This window comes from Lagopus leucura, unplaced genomic scaffold (genome assembly GCF_019238085.1).
Source record: "Lagopus leucura isolate 7727_CA_CO unplaced genomic scaffold, USGS_WTPT01 141-5_obj-0_obj, whole genome shotgun sequence".
NCBI lineage: Eukaryota > Metazoa > Chordata > Aves > Galliformes > Phasianidae > Lagopus > Lagopus leucura.
Genome location: NW_024968188.1, coordinates 45,683 through 66,998, shown reverse-complemented (window position 1 = coordinate 66,998; position 21,316 = coordinate 45,683). Strand labels below are relative to the sequence as shown.

Sequence of the window (21,316 nt, the reverse complement as noted above, 5' to 3'; positions counted from 1 at the left end):
TGTCCGTTCGCCCGGTGGTGCGGGATGCGATGCGGGATGCGGGCTCCATCTAGCGGCGCGGGGCTGCGGGCGGTGCGGGGTTCGGGGCGATCCCGGTAAGGAGCGGTGCGGGATCGCGCGTGGATGTGTTGCGGGGGGAACGGGGGGGTTGTGCTGGGTTTGTCCGTGCGTGGAGGAGAGAGGGAAGGTTCGAGAATTGGTGCGAGGATCCCCGGTGTTCCTGTCCCTCCCCCCCCCCTACCCCCGCAGCTGCATCCCCATAGGAATTCAGGCTTAGGGACCCCCTCCCCACCGCCATCCCCACACAGGATGAGCTGTGCCCCCCCCTCCGTTTCGTCATTCCCACCCCCCTCTATGGGCCGGGGGCTGCTCTGCAGAGCCCACCCCACACCAACACCTGTGCCAAACGCTGCTCCCTGCACAGCCCCACTGCTCCCATTGCCCCACATGGCTTTTCCTTTTCTTTCCTTTTTTTTTTTCCCCTGCTGTTGAGTGCTTTGCTCCTGTTGCATTTTTTCGGGTGAGTCATGCAATTAATCCCAGTTAATTGCCTGCTCTCTATTGCCTTATGCCCCGCGTTTAAATTCCTTTGTGTCTTTTGAGCTGAAAAATAATGCGCTTAAAACAGAGACTTGTTTGGCCAATGGGGTTTTTATTTTTCCTTCCAGTGAGCAGCCAGGGGCCGGGTGATGGCTGGAGCTCCCCAGTGCATATAGGGCAGGTGGGGGTCCAGCTGTCCTGTGGCTGTCAGACCCCAGTTTTGGGGTCTGCAGTGAATCTGGCCCAGGTCTGGTTGGTGTTGGTAGCATGAAGGCCTGGGTGCTGCAGGATGGGGTTTGCTCCTTGCTCTGCCCGGGATGCCAGGCCCGTTGCCACCCATCCCCACATCCTTGCTGAGTGCCAAACCCTGTGGGCATTGCAGCAGCTGCGACCTTTGGTGCTGGGCATTGCAGGGCGGCGGGCAGTGGTGCTGTAAATCATGGCATAGATCACCGCTCCTCCACTGCGGCTTTGAAATCCCACACAGGTCGTTGCTGTGGGCGTTTTGCTCCCCTGTGCTTTGAGGTGTCCTCACTGCGTGCTCTCCGTGCCCCGTGGCTGCTGTGCCCACACTGCATGGGATGCCTGCGGGCTGTCGGGGTGCTCAATGCCAGCTCTGGTCAGCCCTGCTCTGCAGGAGGATCTCTGCCTCTCAATTCTCTCCAACCCCCCCTGGAGTTTTTCTTGCTACAGAACTGAGCCGTGCCTTCTCTGCACCTCCGGTGCTGCTCCAATGCATCCCATAATGCTGACAGCTCCTTGGGGAACTGCTTTTCCCCTCCCTAAAGACTGCAGCACCAGGGCAGGCATGTGTAAACACTGCCAAGTATCATCTGATAGCAATTGACACTCAGGGCTTTATCTGCAGGGAAATGAGAGCGTTGCCGAGATATTAAATAACTCCCCACCTATCGCCTGCCCAGGTACTGCAGAATTCATTTTATAATCAGAGCACTGGGATGCACTTTATTAATCATTCTGTCTAACATCCCGCACTCCACAGTTTCGGTTTAGATTTGATTCAATCCTGTCTTTCTGCAAAATATGTGGCTGAGTGGGTCGGGTAATGTATGGCTTAATTTAGAGTTGTATGGGTTTGAATTACCATTTTCATCACGTGCCGAGCATGAATGTGTTGCATCGTTTATAGGGAGAAAGGCACGAGGTTTCCAACCTCTCCGGGAATTCACCTGGAGGGAAAGAGGGACCAGAAAGGGCCTTTCAGAGCAGGCAGGGAGCGCCGGGCTGGGGCAGCGCAGGTGGGTGTTGGGCCACAGAAGGGTGTGCTGGAAGCTGTGCTGGCAGCAAACGGAGCTCAGCATTGCATAACAACAACTTTTCCAACGAGCCCTGAATTGCAGGAGACCTCCAGCGGTTGACTCTCAGGTGACCCCGATCCCTACGGCCGGCTCTAATAACACCAGCTGTCAGTTAGCCCGGCTCCGACTGGGGAGGAAAAAGCACTGATTATCCAAATACAGTCATTAAAGGGGAAATGTGTTTTTAGGACTGTCAGAGTGATTAATGAGGGTTAGCAATCCTTGCAAATGCACTTGTTTAGTCTAACTGGCAGCCTCTATTTTCCTATTGATTTATTGCAGCGGTTGCTGAGGCCGCGGTGTGTGGAAGCAGTCGGACGCTCCGCGCTGTGCAGAACGCACACGGGTTCCTCCATGCAGGGTGAAGGCTCTGCCCCAAACCCAACAAAGGCAGCACTGTACCTCATGCCGGGGTTGGGTCGGCCCAGGAGCGCATGCACTGCACTCAGCCATCCTGCATTCCTCGTCAGTATCCCACCGGTAGGGCCCGAAGCATCCCTGCATCCAGCAGAATGCAAGCTGTGTCGGTTCGGATGGGAACCCCGCACAAAGCTCTGGGAAGCAAAGTCTTGCAGGGTTGAGGCCGAGGGCTCCGGTCGGGCTGCTGAGCTGTGGTGGGTGGATGAGAAGCTTCCCAGCTGCACAAAGCAGCTTTTCTTTCCCCCGGTGGACGCCCCGGATAATACAGGCTCTGTGCTCCGTGCCCGCGGCTCCGCTCCAGGGGTGCTCGGCATGGAGAAACAGGGAGGAGGGCTCAGGAAGGCAGCTGTGGTTTGTCCCCAGCAGGGCTGATAGCAGCAAGGAGCGAGGGCTTTGGATACCCCAAAACAAAGCGTGCCCACAGCATGGAGAGCTGCAGGCAGGAGAAGGCTTTGAGTGACTTCCCGTGGCTGCCACGGCCAAAGCCACAGTGGGCCAACATGTGGATGCAATGGGCCTGCAGACACCTTCCCTGCAGCAGGACAGAGGTTCTTGCTGGTTGCAGCGTGGCAGTGAAGTGGGCACAGCATGCAGCTGCTGCTCCTCCCTGCAGCACCCGGCACAGCTGTGGAGCACTGCAGCCCTGCAGCCATTGCCCTGCATCCATTGCCTGCTCAGATCTGCACCGGGCTGTGCTGGTGATGCTGTTGGTTACGGTGATGCATGGTTAATAGTTATCTCTCTGTTTATTATCATGATGAATAACTGAAGAGTCGTAATTCTGTATATACACAAATGTTTCAGCTAAACGCTCGCTGGAGGACGCTGGGGGAGACGCTGGGCTGACAGCTTCGTTTACAGAGTGTATTCCTTCAGCTCCATTCGCAATAACAAACAGATTTCCACAGACCATAATGTTTTCCAATGCGGTGTTTATGGAAGCCGTGTGCCATGACTTCACTCCATGGTGTTGCGATGGGGGAAGGCAGCCTCGGTGTGGATGGACAGATGTGGCCGTGGGCACCCAGGGAACCCAACCGACTCGATGCTGTGTGTTTGCAGCCCCAGCACCTCCATGGAGCCCTCCTGGACCCCCACCCAGCACCGCACTGCAGGGAGGTGCCGGAGCACAGCAAAGAGGAGAGGGGGACAAAACGTTTTGGGATGCTTTCTGGATGAGTTTCAGCCTTCTCTGTTGCTCCTCTCCTTCGGGAAGAGAAGAAAGGAGATGGGAGTGTGTGAGATTTGCTGTGCTGTTCTTTCCTGGCGTGTTCGCTCGCTGCGAGCCGGAGCTGCTGTGCTCCTCTCCTGCCTTCCCTGAGCAGAGCATGGGGACAGGACCCCCTCTGGCACCAACACGTGAGGACACTCAGCCATCCCATGTCCTTGTGCTGGGATGGGGCTGATGCCTGCAGAGCTGGCTGCGAACCCAGCACCTGGGAGCTCCGCTGGGCAGCTCTCCTGCAGAAGTGACGAATTGTTTCTGCCGGAGCAATTGTTACCTCCACGGGGTTTCTGTTCCAGCTCAACACAGCCCCAGTGACGTCCGTGGGTGCGGAGGGACAGCAGCCAGGCCTGACTTCCAAGGTGGAACGAGTCGTTTTGTGTGGAAAATGTCTCTGACATGAAGCACAGCGCTCGCTCCGAGGCGCTGAGCCGCAGGCATGGAGCTGCCTGGTGTTGGTGAGAAAATGATCGCTCAGCCCAGCCCGACAACAAAACCTCTCAATGCACCCGGGTGGGGTGGGAGCAGGAATGGAGCACCGAGGAATGGAGCTGAGAAAAGACCTCTGTGCCCACCGGTGTTTGTGCTCATTTCCCAGACTGTGGCTGAATTTCAGATTTGGAATGCCTGCTCGGGCAGCAGCAGCAGCTCCTCCAGCTGCAGGAACGCGTCGGGCCCTCCGTGGCTGTGTTATGGCTCCCAAACCTGTGCAGCGTGGGCACAGAGCAGCCCTGCTGTATGCCTGGAGAGCAAGGAGCAAACGTGGGCTGGGTTCAGCAACACTTTTCCTGGGAAGAGCTACGAGAAGAGCTCAGGGTTCCCAGGAGCCCCAGCATCACGTTGCTTCACCCTCTGCAGGAGGAAAGCTTGCAGCCCTTCGTGCTATGGGGGAAGATCCCGTAGCACTCGGACCCAGTGTGTTATTTCTGGGCTCTGACTCACGCTGCTGGAACGATTCGAGGTTTGCATGCAGTGAGCAGTGCTCTCACAGGGGGTGTGGAGAGAGCTGGGGGGATGGAGCCCGCGGTTGATTTACAAGGGGTGCTCAGTTTGTCGGGGATGCTCAGAGCCGCAGTGTGCAGCAGGAAGGGGTTCAGGAGCCCCCAGGTTTGCAGCTCACATCTCACTCTGCTGCCCTTCCATTGCACCCCGTGCAGTGCAGTGATTTGTCAGAGGGGCAGAGGCGCAGGGAGCTCAGCCCTACGGGTGCCATCAGCATCTTGCATCCCACCCGGGGGTCCCGTGCTCACCCCTCTCCCCTGCCCGCCGTGCTTTTATCTCTTCTGTAGGTACCAATGGAGCCGTCAGCCCGTGGTATGACAGGTTGCGGGAGCCGGGGCCCCTCGAACAGAGCAGCCTTGTCTGTCAGAGCCGCCTGACACTCCCCATAATGGCCAGATGGATGAGACTCTGAAAGTAGGACCCGGCGCGTTTTCAACTCTATTTTGGGTGAAAACACTTCTTGAAAGATCTTGAAAGGAGCTGGCAGTTGAGGAGTTCCAATGATTAATGAGTGCTGGCTCTGCTGGGCGGGTTGCTCGCGCCGTGCCAGCAGCCGCGCTGCTCCAGCAGCCCCCCCCCCCCCCCCCCCCCCCCCCCCCCCCCCCCAAAACCCCATCGGCTCTCCCGGAAATGACACCAACACGACAGGGCCAGCATATGGAAAAAGTTAAATATAAATTACTGCTGAAAGAGGCCTAGCCGAGCGGAGTTAGTTAAAGATGTTTATGGATTCAGAAACACGGGCCTGCATATGTATTTAGAGATGACAAATGTGATTCAATAAGTAAAGAATTTCTCTGTGGGCTGAGGCTCAGGCGCTGGGGGGGCTCCCGGCCGTAAATCTGGGAACAGCCTCCTCCTTCCTTCTCCTTTTTGCTTTTTCCAGGATCAGAGCAAAGCACTGCCTCTGCTCCCGCATCCGTGTTCCCTGTCCTGCACCCCTGCTTCTTTCCTCTTTTATAGGTTTTCACCCCAAAACGGTTCTTGCTACCACGGCACGAAGGCTGCGGGATGCCCCCCTATTCCCACGCGCTCACGCAGACCCAAAGTGCTGGCAGAGCTCAGAGCAACGCTGTAGGGTGGGGAGGGGGCTCCAATAGGGACCCCCAGCTGGGTGAACCCAGCGCAGATCCCTGCGCCCCTGCTGGACCACGCTCGTGCAGCCGGACCCTGCAGGACTGTCAGCAAATGATTAATGACCAACAGCCCCCCAAGCTGGCCCTACCAGGAGCCTGTGCCCCGTGCTTCATGCATGCTTTGCAAGTTGCTGCATGCACGTTCAGCCTCACAGAGCACAGCATGCTCAGCCCAAAGCGGGGACCCCCACAAAGCCCCAAGAGAGTCCAGCACCCAGAGGAGGGCTGTGCAGGACATGGTCTGTCTCCCCATGCCTTCCCCCCCCCACCTCCCCTATGTCCCCCCACTGCTTTTTGGGGGTCAGCGCTCGGCCGGACTGTTGACCTCCAGCCACATTCCTTTGTCCTGATTTGATTCGTTAGCAGCGTTTGGCTGGGACACAGAGACAGCTAATGAGGGACTGAGTTTATTGCAGTTTGATTTTTCTGTTAAAACAATACAATAAAATAAATGCGCTTGGAAATCTGGTATGTGTTTGTACATAGGAGATTTATGGCTCTGGAGGCTTCCAGAGAGACGCAGCCTTTCATTCCCTTCCTTATTGGAACAGATCATATTGCAGGGTTTAAAGGGCTCTGGAGCTGTGATTTATTTGAAGGGAGAAACCAGGGAAATCCAACTATCTGTTCCCTGGCTCAGATCATCCAGCGACTCCCGGCCAAGGGAATGGATCTGCACCTCCTCCACGGAGCATTATTTTTTTCCTCCTGTCACTCGCCTTCTCCCACTCTAAATATATCACCGAGACGCTGCTGACTCCTGACCTGGGCTTCAGCACCTCGCCGAGGCTTCCCCGGCCCTTCCCGGAATCCCACAAATAAATCAGTGTCCTGGAGCCCTTCCTGAGCACCTCTGCTGGCCAGGATGGGGCTGCGTGTGGCTCTGCCTCAATCCAGAGCCACTCCTGCTTCCATCCCCAGGATGGAGCCATGGATCCGTGCCACTCGCTGTCCCCCCACTGTCCCATATTTCCCACCCAGTGTCCCCCAGTTCCACCCAATGCCACCCATGTATCCCCCAGTGTCTCCCTGGGCAGAATGAAGCTGTTCCTCTGTGCCAAAAATTGTTTGCTGGCTCCTTTTTTTCTTAAACAATTGCATTTGCAGGCAGGACATCTGCTGGGTTTTGGTGCAAACTCCCCTTGTGCTTCTCCATTCTACCTCAGGGACTTTGGGGAAGGAGCACTTTGGATCCCATTCCCAATGCAGGGGCTTTTCTGCCCCTTTTTGAGGTCCTGCAGCCAGGATTACCCTCTCTTCCCCACGACACTCTGCTGCTGCAGTTGCAGGGATGATCCATGTGCCATTCTCATGCGTGTTCATGCTAAATCTCCTTTCTCTCCCGGGCTGAGCTGTGGTTTCCAAGAACCATTCATCATTTCCCTTTAGAAACCAGCACCGGGGGGCTGGACACATGGCTCCTTTATGCTCTGGAAGGGTGACCTGGCACTCTGGCACCCAGCCACAGCACTGGCGTCTGCAGGGCGAGCTCTGCCCCCAGCTCAGCCCCCCCAGACCAGCCCTAAACTGCAGCACATGGGATGGGGGGACTCTCCCTTGGGCTGGGAAGCAGAGCTTGGTCTCTCCGTGCCCCTATGCTGGTGTCCTATGGAACGAAGACCCCTGTGCCTATGGCCCAACAGCAGGGCTTGGACAGGCAGCGAGTCAAAGAAAACTTTTCCTGACGTGATTGCAGCGTGTGTAAATAGGTGCATCGAGCACATGTGAGCAGTTTCCTCGTTTCCAGCTCAGGACTGTCAGGGGATGATTAATGGCCAACGCCAGAGAGCTGCCTTGATTGCCAAGTGCTGTATTGTTAGCACTGACATGTAACGAGCCCGGACATACTTTAACACAATTCTGCACTGTAATCTGCAAATAACGTTCGATAGACTTAATTTGTTAAGTATTTCTCCCCCTTCCCCCTGCCCCCTGTCTCCCCCCATGCCTTCTCTCTTCCCACTTTCCCTTTCAAAACCTTGGGAAGTGGATGGAAAGCCCCACACCATCCCACAGCCCTGCAGGGATGGCATGGCATGGGGATGGGGATGGGATGGAGATGGATGTGTGAACGGGATGGGATGGGATGGGATGGGATGGGATGGGATGGGATGGGATGGGATAAGGACAGGAATGGGGTCTGAACAAGTGTGATCTTTCCACCCCACTGCTCCCCACACGGCTGCACATGAGGTAACCTTAAACGTCGAAGCAGGAACCACGGGGACAGAGTTTTTCCACCTCTATTCACAACTGTCAGGCAGTGATTAATGGCCAACAGGCTCGAAATTGCCTTTATTGCCAGCTTGGTATTGTTACTTGTGACAGTTAATGAGGTTGGACAGACTTTTACGCAGCAATCACAGTGGGTCTCAGCCTCCCTCCTGCTGGGCTGGTGCCGCCAGCACTGGGACCATCCTGGCTGCCCCATTCCATGCTGTCCTGCCCTGTCCTGTCCCATTCCATCTTGTCCTGGTGCAAGGCAGCAGGTGGCAGGGGCTGAAGGTGACGATGCTGACAGGACTGTCTCAAAGACCTTCAGACTCCTCTCGGTTTTTGCAGTAAAATCCCCAACAGATTTTCACTTCTGTGGGATAAGGAGGAATGGGCAGAGCTGAAAAGGCTTGGAGTGTGGGTGCAGTGAAGCATTTGTTGGTGTTGTAAAAGAGTCTGTGCTGCTGGGGCAGACACTGCTGAATGTTCCTGGCCCGAGGTGGAGGAGTAATGATTTTTTTGGCTTTTTTTTTTTTTTTTTTTCCAGGATTATTACAAATAATATTTACCTTTGTGCTCGCTCACATCTTGATGCTGTTAAACACGTGGCCGCAGCTGGTTTCCTATTCTGGGCAATGATATAGTGCCCATGTTATGCAGCAAAGCCTCTCCTGCGAGCCAGAACACCCCACATTTAAACATCTATTACTTTGCAATATTATATGAGTGCATTTTGCTTCAGCTCGGAGCAATTTCCTAGTTTACTCTTATTAAACTGAGCGGGGCTGAGCAGAGGCTTGTGATTTATGAAACACATACGAGATTCATTAAAACCTTTAAAGATTTAATACATTTTATCAGGACCTTAAATCTGGGCAAGCATTTTTTAAAAATCTTATGGAGAGAGTATTTCATCTCGGGCGCCTTTTGCACTTATTTAAGAGCTGTAACATTTGGACAGATAGAGCAGATACTTCACTCTCTATTTCTGAACAGCACCGAACCCTTCTGACAGCTTTGCGATATATAACCCTGGGAGATCTATCAATATAAGAATGAAATTAGACTATTTATTGGCACTTTACGATCCCTCTATGTTTTTAAGCCCCCTTCAACAGTTATGGAGGTGGGAATGTAATGCATTTCTGCACTCTGTATGGCTGAGAGTCCCCGCAGTGGGAGCACAGTGCTGGTTGCTGGGCAGAAGGGGTGACGTGGGCTGGTAGTGGGGTGCAAACCCTTTGGGGTGACCTTGGGGCGACCTTGGGGTGACTTTGGGGTGACTTTGGGGTTTGGTGATGCCCTTCCCCAGCACAGTGGGCAACAAATGGTGATCTCGCATGAGAGCAGCAGCTCAGTTCATGGGAGAACCTCCTGCAGAGTGGCTCCCTGGACACGAGGTTCACACAGGGTGGGACAGAGCCCCGTGTCTTCCACCAGGACCTCGCTCGGCAGCGGGGCTGCGGGGCCGAGGAGCCGCTCGGTGCGTGTTGGCGCGGGCGGGATTCGAACCCACAACCCTCAGAACTCCGTTCCTCCGCCGCCCTCTGGCGGCGCGCTGCGGCGGCGCGCATTAGTGACGTCACAGCTGCGCCGTTGAGGGAAGGCGGGCGCAGCGCCGCGTCGTGCCGAGGCCGGGCATGGCCCAGCTGGGCGCCATCGCCGCTCTCGTCCTCAGCTTCCTTGCTGCCGCCTTCCTCTCCGCCATCCATAAGATCGAGGAAGGTCACATCGGAGTCTACTACCGGTGAGCGGCCTCCGCGCCTTCCCTTCTCTCATCCCCGGGCCGGGCCTGCGCTCACAGTCGCTGTTCGCTTCTCCCCGCAGCGGCGGCGCGTTGCTGACCTCCACCAGCGGGCCGGGTTTTCACCTCATGCTGCCCTTCATCACGTCCTACAAGTCAGTGCAGGTGCTGTGGGGCTGGGCTGGGCTGCGTGCCGCCCCGGGTTGCGGGGTTGGGGGTGAGATGCGGGCCCGCGGCGGTGCGGTGAGGAGCTGCTCTCGAAGGAACGTTTCTTCCGTCGTTTTCAGACCACGCTGCAGACCGATGAGGTGAAAAACGTTCCGTGCGGTACGAGGTGAGGTGCTCGGCTCTCATTCCCCGCGGTTCTCCGGTTTTTATGAACGCCTTTTTCATCCCTTTTCCTCCCCCTCCTCCTCCCCCCGTGCTTTAACACAACTGCTGGGCTTTCGCTTTGTGTTTCTCCCCCTCCCCCCCGGCACAAAGTCAGCGAAAGGCTCCTTAATGCTTTGTCCCGCTCTGTGCTGCCCGTATCAGTGTCCCTGCACCACTTATTTCCCCCGAGCTTCCACGTATGGAACTGTTGCAGGCGGTGCCAGCAGGAGTTGGGAACCTGATTCTTGGTGTGGTCCCATCTCAGAAGGAAACTGCACTGTGGTTAAGTTCAGAGCATGTTTCAATCTTATTTTTTTTTTTGTAGAATTTAATTGAATGTTATCAAATCTTAGTGAATAAGTTGCTTCCAGTCTTCTTGCCTAAACTGAATCACGGGAAGGACGTGGATTGCTCGATACGGTTGGAAATAGGGAAGAAATCAGTTTATATTTCCATATGGTGGTCACTAAGCCTGGGCTCACGTTTAATGATCCAGTTTGTGGATAAACCGGGAGCGTGGTGCCAGGCATGGGAATGTTACTGGGGCTTGTCGCAGCGGTGCTGCACAGAAGGATGTGAATGTTGTGCTCAGCCCACTAGAGGGGGGTGTGCTCTGCTCAGAGGCTCTCTGGCTGCAGGGCAGAGCTTTCTTCCTCCTGCAAGCTTTCCCCTATTTTTATTTTTTATTTTCCTTCCTTTTTGCAGTGGAGGAGTGATGATTTACTTTGACAGAATCGAGGTGGTGAATTTCCTGATCCAGAGTGCAGGTGAGTTCTTCCCCTGTGACCCTGTGCATCCTGCCATCCAGAGTGGTGGTTATTCTCCTCCTAGTGCCAGAAGAGGTTAGCAGGCAAAAGCTGCCCATTTGGAGCTGAGCAGTACTGCAAGCATTGTGTGCTTGCATGCTCTGTGCCTTGTGGAGCTCTGTATTTCCTGGGTTTTAAACCAGCTCTACCAGACACTTTGTTTATTTTTTTTCTTGCACATACTTGTTCTTTGCTACTGGTTGCTTCACTGACAGCTGAATGCCACCCATTGCTTCTTTTGTTTTTTATTATTATTATGGCCCCACTGGGCTTTATGCTTCAGTGAGGATCTTGTAATTTGAACAACGAGATGTGCAACAGGCAGAGAGCTGAAGGTTGGAATGTGACACAGAAGGGCCTGTGCAGCCTTCTTTCAGCCTGTGTATTCTGCAACTCAGACACACCCTGTGTGTTTGCTGGCGAGTGATTTGCAGATAATCAAGAGCAGGCTGCTATTACTGAGATGTCACCCTGTTTACGAGGCATGTGACCAGATATTGGTTGGGGTGTGATGAAATCTCAGCAGTAATTAAAACTCCCCGGAAGAAAGTGGTTGTGGTGCAGCCTCTTCTCTTTTGGGTGCTTTTCTTGTTGCAGCCCATCACTGCGTTTCTTGCTGCTGTGACTGAGCCATAAACTCAGGCTGCCAGCACCCAGCCCGCCCTGTGGCCTCTCTCTGTCCCAGCTGTTGATGTCAGTTGCACTTCCTTTGCAGTATATGACATAGTGAAGAACTACACTGCTGACTACGACAAAGCTCTCATCTTCAACAAGATTCACCATGAGCTTAACCAGTTCTGCAGTGTCCACACGCTCCAGGAGGTCTACATTGAGCTGTTTGGTGAGCTGCCTCTCTGGCCTTTCACTCTCGGATTGATGGCTCCTTGAATGACATCTCTGCCAGCTATTTGCATTGTCTGCTGGTACAGAAGTCTCTGGCTTCAGCTGGGGAGCTTCTTGCATATTCATCTAGTGCCTGTTCTGTTTGGAGTCACAACTGTTAACCAGTCATATTGACCTCATTTTATCTTTTTGCAGTGCTTCACTGTAACTCGCACACACACAAAAAAAAACCAAGCCCAAACCTGTCAGAAGCAGCACAGAATTTAGGGAAGGGAGTAGTAATTCTGCTGCATTATATGTGTTTAGCAAATGTGGCTGGTTGAGTCAGTTGCAATATTTGCTACTCCAGATGGAAAAGGCAGTCTTTTGTTCTTAGCTGTTAAAAAAAAAAGTGTGTTCCCTGTCTTAATAGCTTGATGATTTTTGTGTTGTGCACGTTGCTGTGGTTCCTGGGTGCTGTAAGTGCTACAAACCAGAGCTGTGTGGTGAGGGCCTGCTGGCTTTCCCTTCCTCTCTGCAGAGCAGTGGGAAATCAGGCAGCACAAACACTGGGAGTGCATTATGAGAGACAGCCTGAAGAAAAGTGGTAGTTTCTTGGTAGAAATTGTCCAGTCTCTGCCAGTGCTGAGTGTTTTCATTATGGCTTTGGAGTGAGAAGAAATCCCTTCCAGCATCTGGCAGTACAGCAGTGCTGGCTGCAGATGAAGTGTTGCTGTGAACGGTTTGGACCCAAACTGTACAGGATTAGTGGCTGAGATTTCAGTGCCAAGGGCCTCAAAGAGCACAAGGTGTTTGCAAACCACTTCTCTGTTTAATTAGGGCTTTCCAAGAAGCTTGGCTATCCCCTTTCTGATGGGGCCTCTGTACAAAATACAGAACGAAGGCTCAGTTTGCCTCCTGTTCCTTTATGGGGTTGTTGGTGAATGTGCTGGTTCTTTGTCAATGGAGACTCCAGATGTCAGCAGCTGCTGATGACAACTGCTTGAAATGGACTCAAGACAACCAATTTGCACAGAAGGAACTTGTATAAACCCCTGTGTAACTCTTTCAGTCTGAGCTGAAAGTTTTCTGGCTCCGGAGTTCTGAAATGGGGCACAGCCCATTTCAAGCAGACTTATGTCATTCTCTGCCCCCACATCTGCAAGCAGGTGCAGGAAACTGATAACAGCTGTTTCCTAAACTCCTGGCTGAACTTCATTATGAGTGTGAGTTCCAGCTCGCTAAACTGGGACCAAAGCAAATAATCAAGGAGTGCAATGTGATCACTTTCAAGGCTCTTACATTTTTATTTTCCCTTTGAATTTCTCAGCAGGCCCCAACTGGAAACACTGCCATCCTTAGAACTCTTCACTGAAGAAGGGTTTTGTTTTGTGCTTCCTTTTGAAATTTCTTAGCTATGCTGGAATAAACCATTATCCATTCAGCCAAACAGGCTTTACCACTGAAATTGTTGCAGCCTATTAAAATAAGTCATGCAGCCATTTTATGTTTCTGCCTTTCCATTCTCTTTGCTGCTGGCACAGATGTAGTTCCTAATCATTCAAGGTTTAGCTGGATCAGATCTGCTCCAAAATCTAGCTGGGAAGGTACCAGTATGGAAGTGAGTTAGAGCACAGATTCTTTGCCATAAAAATGCTGCTTCTGGCTCAAAGGAAATCCAAACTGTAAGTTATTGAAAAGTGAAGAGAACTTCATTTTATGCTTGCCACACTTCTTTAGTCTTTCCCAACTGCTTGTCATTGTTCACCATTGCTTGACATGCTGAAAAAGGTGTGAGTGACACCTGAGGTTGGGGATGGTGCTTCTCAGCCCAGCATTTCAATATCGACTTACATTTCTTACCTCCTTTCTTTCCTTCCACCAGATCAGATCGATGAAAACCTTAAACTGGCATTGCAGCAAGACCTGACTACAATGGCCCCTGGATTAATTATACAGGTAATCAGGGCTGTCTTTGGAGATGCATAGATCACGAGGGGTAAGGGCTAGGAGGAAATAGCAAGATGTAGCTCTTAGAAAATTCCCTGCAAGTACAGGCTTTGCTAACGTGAGGAATGAGAATGTCCTTCTGTCCCCTCTTAGTTTTGCCTTGTTGGCTTTCTTTAAGTGATACCCTCAATCCTAGCTTATCCAGTTTGTTCCTCCTGTCAGGAGATCATTCAGTCCAGCGTTTGCTCTGCAGAGCATGTAAAAGCGTGAAAGCTTTGTCTGGCAGAGCTCACCACAAGTGTGAGCTCCCCCACCCTCTGCAGCCTCGGGGCCGTTTGCCTTTTGATTGTTGGCTGCTTGCCTATGTTTTCTTCTGTCTCTCTTTCCAGGCAGTTCGAGTTACAAAGCCAAACATCCCTGAAACAATCCGGAGGAATTATGAGCTCATGTAAGTGCCTGAGACTTGCACCTTTGTGTTACCAAAAGGAGTCGGTCATCCAGATTAATGTGTTTTCACAGCATGCACTGAATCAGAGTGGCCTGTGCTCTGCCTCGTGCTGCCTTGCTGCCATTCAGAACAGCTCTGGTGAGGCTGCACCAGACAAGCTCGTGTCTGTAAGTGGCTGCAGGTCACTGCTGAAGGTGTTACTCCATCTTGAACACTTAGTAGTTATTTGCCCAAGGGCTCCTTCCCCTTGACACTGGCTCTATTTTAAAAAGGCCTCACAGAGCATGTGAGTGAGTGGCAGGTGGATAGATTCCACCACTAATCCTGCTGTTTGACTAGGATGGAGAAACTGTTGATTCAACAGGCTGAAGACTTGCAAAGCTTTGGAATAACTTTCTTTAAAAGCACTTGACATACTGATCCCTTTTCAATGCTGTGAGCCAGCTGCCTTTTCTTGCACTCAATTATTCAGAAATGCTTATGTTCTCTGAGCGCTCTGCCAACAGAGTCTGCACAGGCTAGAATCAGTTCCCTCTCATCCATTCTGCCTGACCTTTTGCTGTCTTGGTAAGTCATGTGCAATAAGGTCACATTAGAATCCTCAATCAGTGTGTTCTTATCTCTTGCCATAAATCCAGTTGAGAAAGATTTGCTCTTGGCTCCAATCCCTTCCCTGATTGGGAGCAGGAGCAGACTATTTATATTCTTTTCAGTATGTGTACACACACACTTTATGTGCCCAAAGTGATAAGGTGGAGAAGACTTTAGCATGTAAAATGCACACATCCATTTGACTGAATGATGATTTCAAAGCTGTGTGTGTCCAAATGGAGGAAAATAAGCTGTCACGTGAGATCTTGGTTTAGAAAAAGGCTCTGAAGGTTCTTGCTCTCACTTTCTGTGGCTCTCAACTTGTACTTGAAGGAGGTTTGAGCCAATGGTGGTGTGGTTGGCCAAGCTGTTTTGTGAGCTGACATTTTATAACTGTCTTTTCTGCCGCCCCAGGGAGAGCGAGAAGACAAAGCTGCTGATAGCAGCACAGAAGCAGAAGGTGGTGGAAAAGGAAGCAGAGACAGAAAGGAAGAAGGCCCTCATTGGTCTGTATGGCTTTGTCTGACAGCAGTAGCTATTTGTGGTGGGGTAGGCAGCAAGCAGAAACCAAACTGGGAACAAAGGGAGTTATGCACCTGCTTCACTGTTGGCTGATTTCTCTGCTGCATCTTTGTGCTGCTGATCTGATGCTCTTCCAAAGAAACTCAAGTGGGTTACAGCTTTGCCCACAAATGTAGGCTGATACGTTGTGAGGGCTGAAAATTCTTAGTAATGACTGCCACCAGAAGAGGGTAGGAAGGGCTTCTGGGGGTGAAGTTGCTTTGGCAATAGGAAGACTGTGATGACAATGTGGACGTGCTGTCTTTGATTTCAGAGGCAGAAAAAATAGCCCAAGTTGCTGAAATAACTTATGGACAGAAAGTAATGGAAAAAGAAACAGAGAAACGTATTTCAGAGATTGAAGGTGAGTGATGAACAATAAGAAAATGTTATGTGGTGACTTATCTGAAGAAAATCTTCAGGTCTGAGTCGTTCCTGGTTCTGTAATCTTTCTGTTGAATCTGCATTTTGCTTCTTTGACCTTTTTCTTTAGCAAATAGACTTGACCAGAGGTGGGAATAGGAATGTTGTGGGGTTTTTTTTACAGAGTGTGTTTCTTAAAGCTTTTTGTGATGGTGATCTCTCTAGGAGGTTGTACTGTTAAATTAAGAAGACGTCTCATCCAATGCAGTGCTTTACCAAGCAAATTCCAGGATGTGAAAAGAGGTCTGCATTTCCAGCTCCGAGTGGCAAAGCCTTGTTTTCAGTTCCTTTCATTGTAGGTCCTGTCAGCCTTTGCAGAGGTCCACTGAGGAGCCAATTAAGAGTTTTACAGATCAGCAGCTTCTCATTATGAAGTTATTTGCAGAAGTACAATAAGCTTTTATTTCTTATAAATGTGTGTCAGGCCTTCAGCTCAGCTCTATGCTTGTAGAGGATTCAGGTCTTCATTCTTTTAAGTGTCCCTGATAGGCACTACTGTAGTTGTTAGCCCAAAGAGGAAGTCTCAGGAAAACCATCCTGTTTTTAAGTGTTGTTGCTCACAGGGCTCCCCACTAATCTAGGTAAACAAATAGGATTATCCAGCTGTGCAATTCTCAGATCCAAATTAACATGTATTACAAATATGTGGCTCCCTTTTATGGAAAGAATCTCAAGAGATCACATCAAACCAGCCAGATTAAACTCATCTTAGCCTTAACTTGATGGCTTGGCATCACTTCAGTGTCATCTGACAGATAGAAAGTCAGAAGCCAAAAAGAGGAACGCAGTACAGAGAAGGGAAGTGTTTCTTTCCTTAAATGTCTTTGTTAGGAGCAGGGAGTTTCAGTGTCCTTTGGGATCAGGGCCTTGACACGGTCACTGATACTGCAGCAGAACAGCTCTGCCAACATCTGTCCGTGGGGCAGAGCCTAGAAAGGTTAAATCTGCCTGCCCCTACATGCCAGAGCTTTAACCTCAGTATCCCAGACAGAACCCCATCTGGGGAATTGCATTCACAGCCACAGACTTCATCTGCAGAGCAGACTGCTGTGCAGTTCCTGGAGTCCTGTGCAAATGTCATGGGTAAATATCACTTTTGCAGCCCTACAGTTGTTTTGTTTGCAGCACGAGAGTTAGTGGCTGGCTAGAGAAGAAAGAGCATTCTGTGCCTGTGTGACAGGACAGTAATAAAAACCTCATGTTTATAAAATGCTTTGAGGTCTTCAGTCGCAGATACAATTTATTTAATATTATCATCCTGTAGCATTTTAGATGTAAAGGCAGATCCCGTTTCTGGGTTTCCAGTTTTGTTCCCTCTTCCCCTTGTTGTGTCCCTTACAGTTCAGATGTGGTGCTTGCTGCTTTAAAAATCTTCCAGCTGTAAATGGTGCTAACGTGACTGGAAACAAAAATCTGAATATGGGAGCATATGTTTTCTTCCAGATGCTGCGTTTCTTGCAAGAGAGAAGGCAAGAGCTGATGCTGAATGCTACACTGCTATGAAAGTAGCTGAAGCTAACAAGGTATTACTTCCTTATGCTGAGCCTTGAAGCAGAGCTCCTTACATTAGGCTGTATAGAAGTACTCAGCAGCAGAGCAGTCTGTCTTTGCTTCTTGCTCATTGTGTCTAGTTGTTTTGGTCAGAAAAAGCAAAACAAAGACAGAGAAGTTATCTTTGAGACTGAAACAACAATTATGTCCTTACTTGCAAATTCACTTTTTGCTCCAGACAGATGAATTTGTGTCAGGATACATGAAATATCTGGTTTACGAGTGGAGACAGATCTGGTAGATGCTAATGGGGCCATGACTCCCACTGTAGAAAGAATATCACTCTCAGTGTTGCCCTTTCATGCTGCTGTAATGAGACATGTTGATCCATTTCAGTCTGCAAGCAAGTAACCCAGGCAGGGGGGAGATCTGCAGAGTGACAGGCTTTACCTGAATACTTGTTTACTTTAAAGAACAAATGGAGATGCTATTCACCAAACTCATTAGCCTGGCAAAGCCTTGTTCCTGCAAAAAAACGAAACCCTAGAGACAGAAAATACATGGATGCAACTGCTGGACTCATTATTGTCTATATTGTGTTCCCAGGACATCCCAGCAGGAAGATTTCCTGTGTTGTAAGGGTCAGTAGAAATGGACAGAGGGTCTGAGATGGTTGTGCACAAGTTCTGTTCCAGTTAGATATTCCGTTCACTCCTTTATAATGTCATTATCCTGAAAGAGTGATCTCTGCCTTGTGGAACAGACTCTTTAATCCACTCTGTGGGGAAAAAAAAGGCAGTTCTAGTAGCTTGCATTACGAGAGCTTTCAGTGTGTTACGTGCTTCAGAGCATCTCCATCTCTGTGGTACATTTGGACTGAACATTTCCCCAGCTGCCTCCATCACTTTCTCATTTTGCCATTCAGTCCCTGGGGCTCAGAGACTTTGCTTAGACATGCTGAAAGAGAGAATTGTTAGGGAACTCATCGTTTCAGCGGAGAGTGGAGCATGCCCACTAGTGTTCTGGAAAGGTAGATGCCTCCTGTGCCTATGAATGAGTCTGAGCTGTTGGTGATCTGTTTTCTTTTTGTGCAGCTGAAGTTAACTCCCGAGTACTTGCAGCTGATGAAATACAAGGCTATTGCAGCAAACAGCAAGATCTATTTTGGCAAAGATATTCCCAACATGTTCATGGACTATGCAGGTAGCCAGAGTAAATTTGTGGAGGGACTGGCAGAAGGAATCCATGAAGAGGATGGGGCAGGACCCAGCGAGGACACAAAACTGCTTCATAACACCAACTGAAAAGAAACGTTTGTATTTGTTTTATATCAAAAGAAATGTGAACTGGGAAGTTCCTTTGTTTTGTTTTGTTTTCCCCTTTTCCTGTACTGAAAGAGATAAAATGTAATCCTCTCAATCTTTTGTATGACAATTAGACACAATGACTTTGGTATTTATGGAGTGGTGTTTCTGGTAACTGCTAAGTAATCTGCTCCAGATATGTCTGCTAGATGCACCTCTCCCTTCTGATGGGCTGATAAACCCAGTGATTGCAGAGAGGCTAGCTAGGCTATCTGTCCTGCAGCCAGCTTAGATGGTTAATTAGTTAATTGAGGTTGTTGGTAGCAGTTGGAAGTTTTGAGATTTTGGCAGGAGGGGGGATTGCTGCTATGCCCTTTTATTTTCTAGTTGGAAATTTCTAGTACTTAATTCAAACGCCCTTGGAGAAGGAAAAAGGAAAAAAAAAACAACTTTAAAAAGGTGCTAGACTTTTTGTACACTACCCATGTCTGCTTCAGGGCATCGCTCAGACGGTGGGTCGCTGCCTGGGGCACTGGGGCTGGCAGTCCATGTGTGCAGTCCATGTGTGCACTGCAGGCCCATCCTGCCTGCAAGGTGTAGCAAAACCATGAAACTACCATTTACTGAGGTCTGAGCTGAAGTGTTGGTTTTCTTTTTTCAGTAGTGCAGTTGAAACCACGTGCACAGTAACAGCACTTCAGCTGAAGTGTTGCAGGTTACCCTGGGGGAGATGTAAGCCTTAGACCACGTGTCACACAGGTAGTGGCCCAAACTGCTCATTTTCTGCGTTTTAACACTGGTTTCTTTTCCATTGGTCGTGTTTGGGTAGAGCAGAGGGGAGTTGGTGTTTATCTGCTGGCTGAGGGGCTGAGATGTGCTGGTGGAGGCAGTGCCTGCCAGTGGCTAATTGAACTTAACTTTTGGTGAAACCAGGCTGCAAGCACGGTGCTCGTCACAGTTGTCATAGAGAAAAGCAGAGAGAATGCAATTCTTGTCTCAGGGACCCTGACCTTGCAAAAAGCCTTGCTAGTGAAAAGCTGCTTGAATGATTCATCCCACAGTCACTGCAGTACCTCTGCTGGTCTGTGAGGCCAGTGGAATTTCAGTATTTGCAGTGTTGTGTTAGAGGATGTTCAGAGAAGCTGAAATGAATGGAACGTTGTACCTGGGTGATTTTTTTTCTTTTCAGAATGGACCTTGAGAGGAAGATCTCCTAGGAGCAATGGGCTCAAAGGCACCATTTTGAAACGAAAAAATCACAGGGCAAAAAATGACAACCTCTTTTCTGGGCTGTTCAAAGAGAAATGTTCATTCTTGGCTCAGAACGGTGAGGTGTGATGCACCTTTCATTTCAGAAAACTGATTCGTTTTCTACTTACCAGATGCAATGAGGTCTTTTGTTTTACACGTGCAAAACTTAAGGGGGTGTTAAAGGCAAAAGTTCAGGGCTAGAAAACTTTTTTCTTCCTCTCCCCCCCAAATCCATCTGCCATTTGGCAGGAGAGCCTGCTTATTAATTGCTGTTATAGCTTGCAGCCAATGCATCCTTATGAGATGATGAAAGCATAAGCACTAAGTTGGTCAGGACCAACCTGTTGAATTTGTGATCTTTTGCCCCACATGCTTGCTGCTTACGAAGCTTGGTTTCACATTTCAGTGTTTTTAATGCATTAATCATTTTAAATAAGTAATTTACACTAAGATAGAAATCTCATTAATTTCTGCTGCTTTTTTCCAGTATTTTCATTTCAGTTTTATTTTCCCTGTTAGAAGAATTACAGTTGATACTTGAAAATGCAAAATAAAAGAGATTGTCAGTTTCTGCTGGAGAAAAGTCCCATCTCCTTTATGTCATCTTTGTATTTGCTGGAAAATCTTAAGCTAAGGATAGTTCCATCCTTGGGCTGACAGCACAGTGGTCATAAAACCTGCATTGAGAGGTAGGCTGTAATATTGCTCACTTTTCTAAATAGGTCTCTGCAAGATATTGAGCAGAGAACAGCAGAAATGTAGGGGTGAGGTAACAGTACCTAAACTTTTAGGGTGATCTCATTTGTTTGGCATTATTTTGCATTCGTGTTAAGGTTGTCCATTAGTAATTAAAACCTGCTTTTTGTGAAAGTGTTTTCACTAATGAGGGGACACAAAGAAACCAAGTATTAACAAAGGATGTTTTCGTATGAGTTCACTGTAAAACAATAGCTTGGAATAAATAGGTCTTATGGATTTTAAATTGAAAACATTACTGCTGAAGTATTTCTCAGAGGAAGGGGAAGAACAGAAGGAATAGCCAGTATTATTGATTTCAAACTTGCATTTTTAGAACACTTTGGAACCTTTGTGGTTCTGCACCGACTGAAAACCAAGTAATTTAGTTAACCTATGAACAGATTAACAACAACAAAAAAGCAAGAACAAAGTTGAAATTATACCAGACCTTACAGGCCAGGGTTGATCGTTGCTTTTCATCCGAGTTCTTCATTCTATGTATTATTTCCTTAATTTTCCCAGAGGAGGTGTGTCACTACATGTAAACCTTTATCCCATTTATCTCTTTCGCTGTCATTCTGTCATCTCCGTGATCTTGCAGTCTCAAAAGGAAGATCTAACTGCTGAAACAGCTCTGCCTAACAAGGAAGCTCAGGTTTGCTGTTTGGCACTGCTACAACTGTTGGCAGAGGCACGGTGATGCTTTACCAGTGCAGCTGTGGATCTGTATACTGAATTTAAAAGCCTTTTTATTTTGATACTTGCTATGACAATAAAATGGCCTTCAATTTTAATCGCGGTCTGGTTTTATGGGCCTTTAACACGAGGAGGGGGTGGGTTTGCAGGGAGGCATTACCAGGAGTACAGCTGTGGGAGGGTATGGAGTTGCAGAACTACAGAAAATCACTGTCACAAAAGTTTGGCAAGTGAAGTTAGCAGGAAAATAATTGCCAGGCTTT

The 21,316-nt window shown here is 49.5% G+C and overlaps 1 protein-coding gene across 1 annotated transcript; it reads left to right on the top strand.

Moving 5' to 3' along the window:
- Positions 1-9,462: 9,462 nt before the first annotated feature.
- ERLIN2 (ER lipid raft associated 2) lies at positions 9,463-21,151 on the top strand. The gene is made up of 11 exons (XM_042894309.1): positions 9,463-9,603; positions 9,684-9,765; positions 9,888-9,934; positions 10,678-10,739; positions 11,494-11,619; positions 13,486-13,559; positions 13,940-13,998; positions 15,004-15,095; positions 15,425-15,514; positions 17,017-17,096; positions 18,159-21,151. Exons 1-11 carry the CDS (start codon positions 9,497-9,499, stop codon positions 18,366-18,368), a joined length of 1,029 nt encoding a protein of 342 aa, XP_042750243.1. The 5' UTR covers positions 9,463-9,496; the 3' UTR covers positions 18,369-21,151.
- The last annotated feature ends 165 nt before the right edge of the window (positions 21,152-21,316 follow it).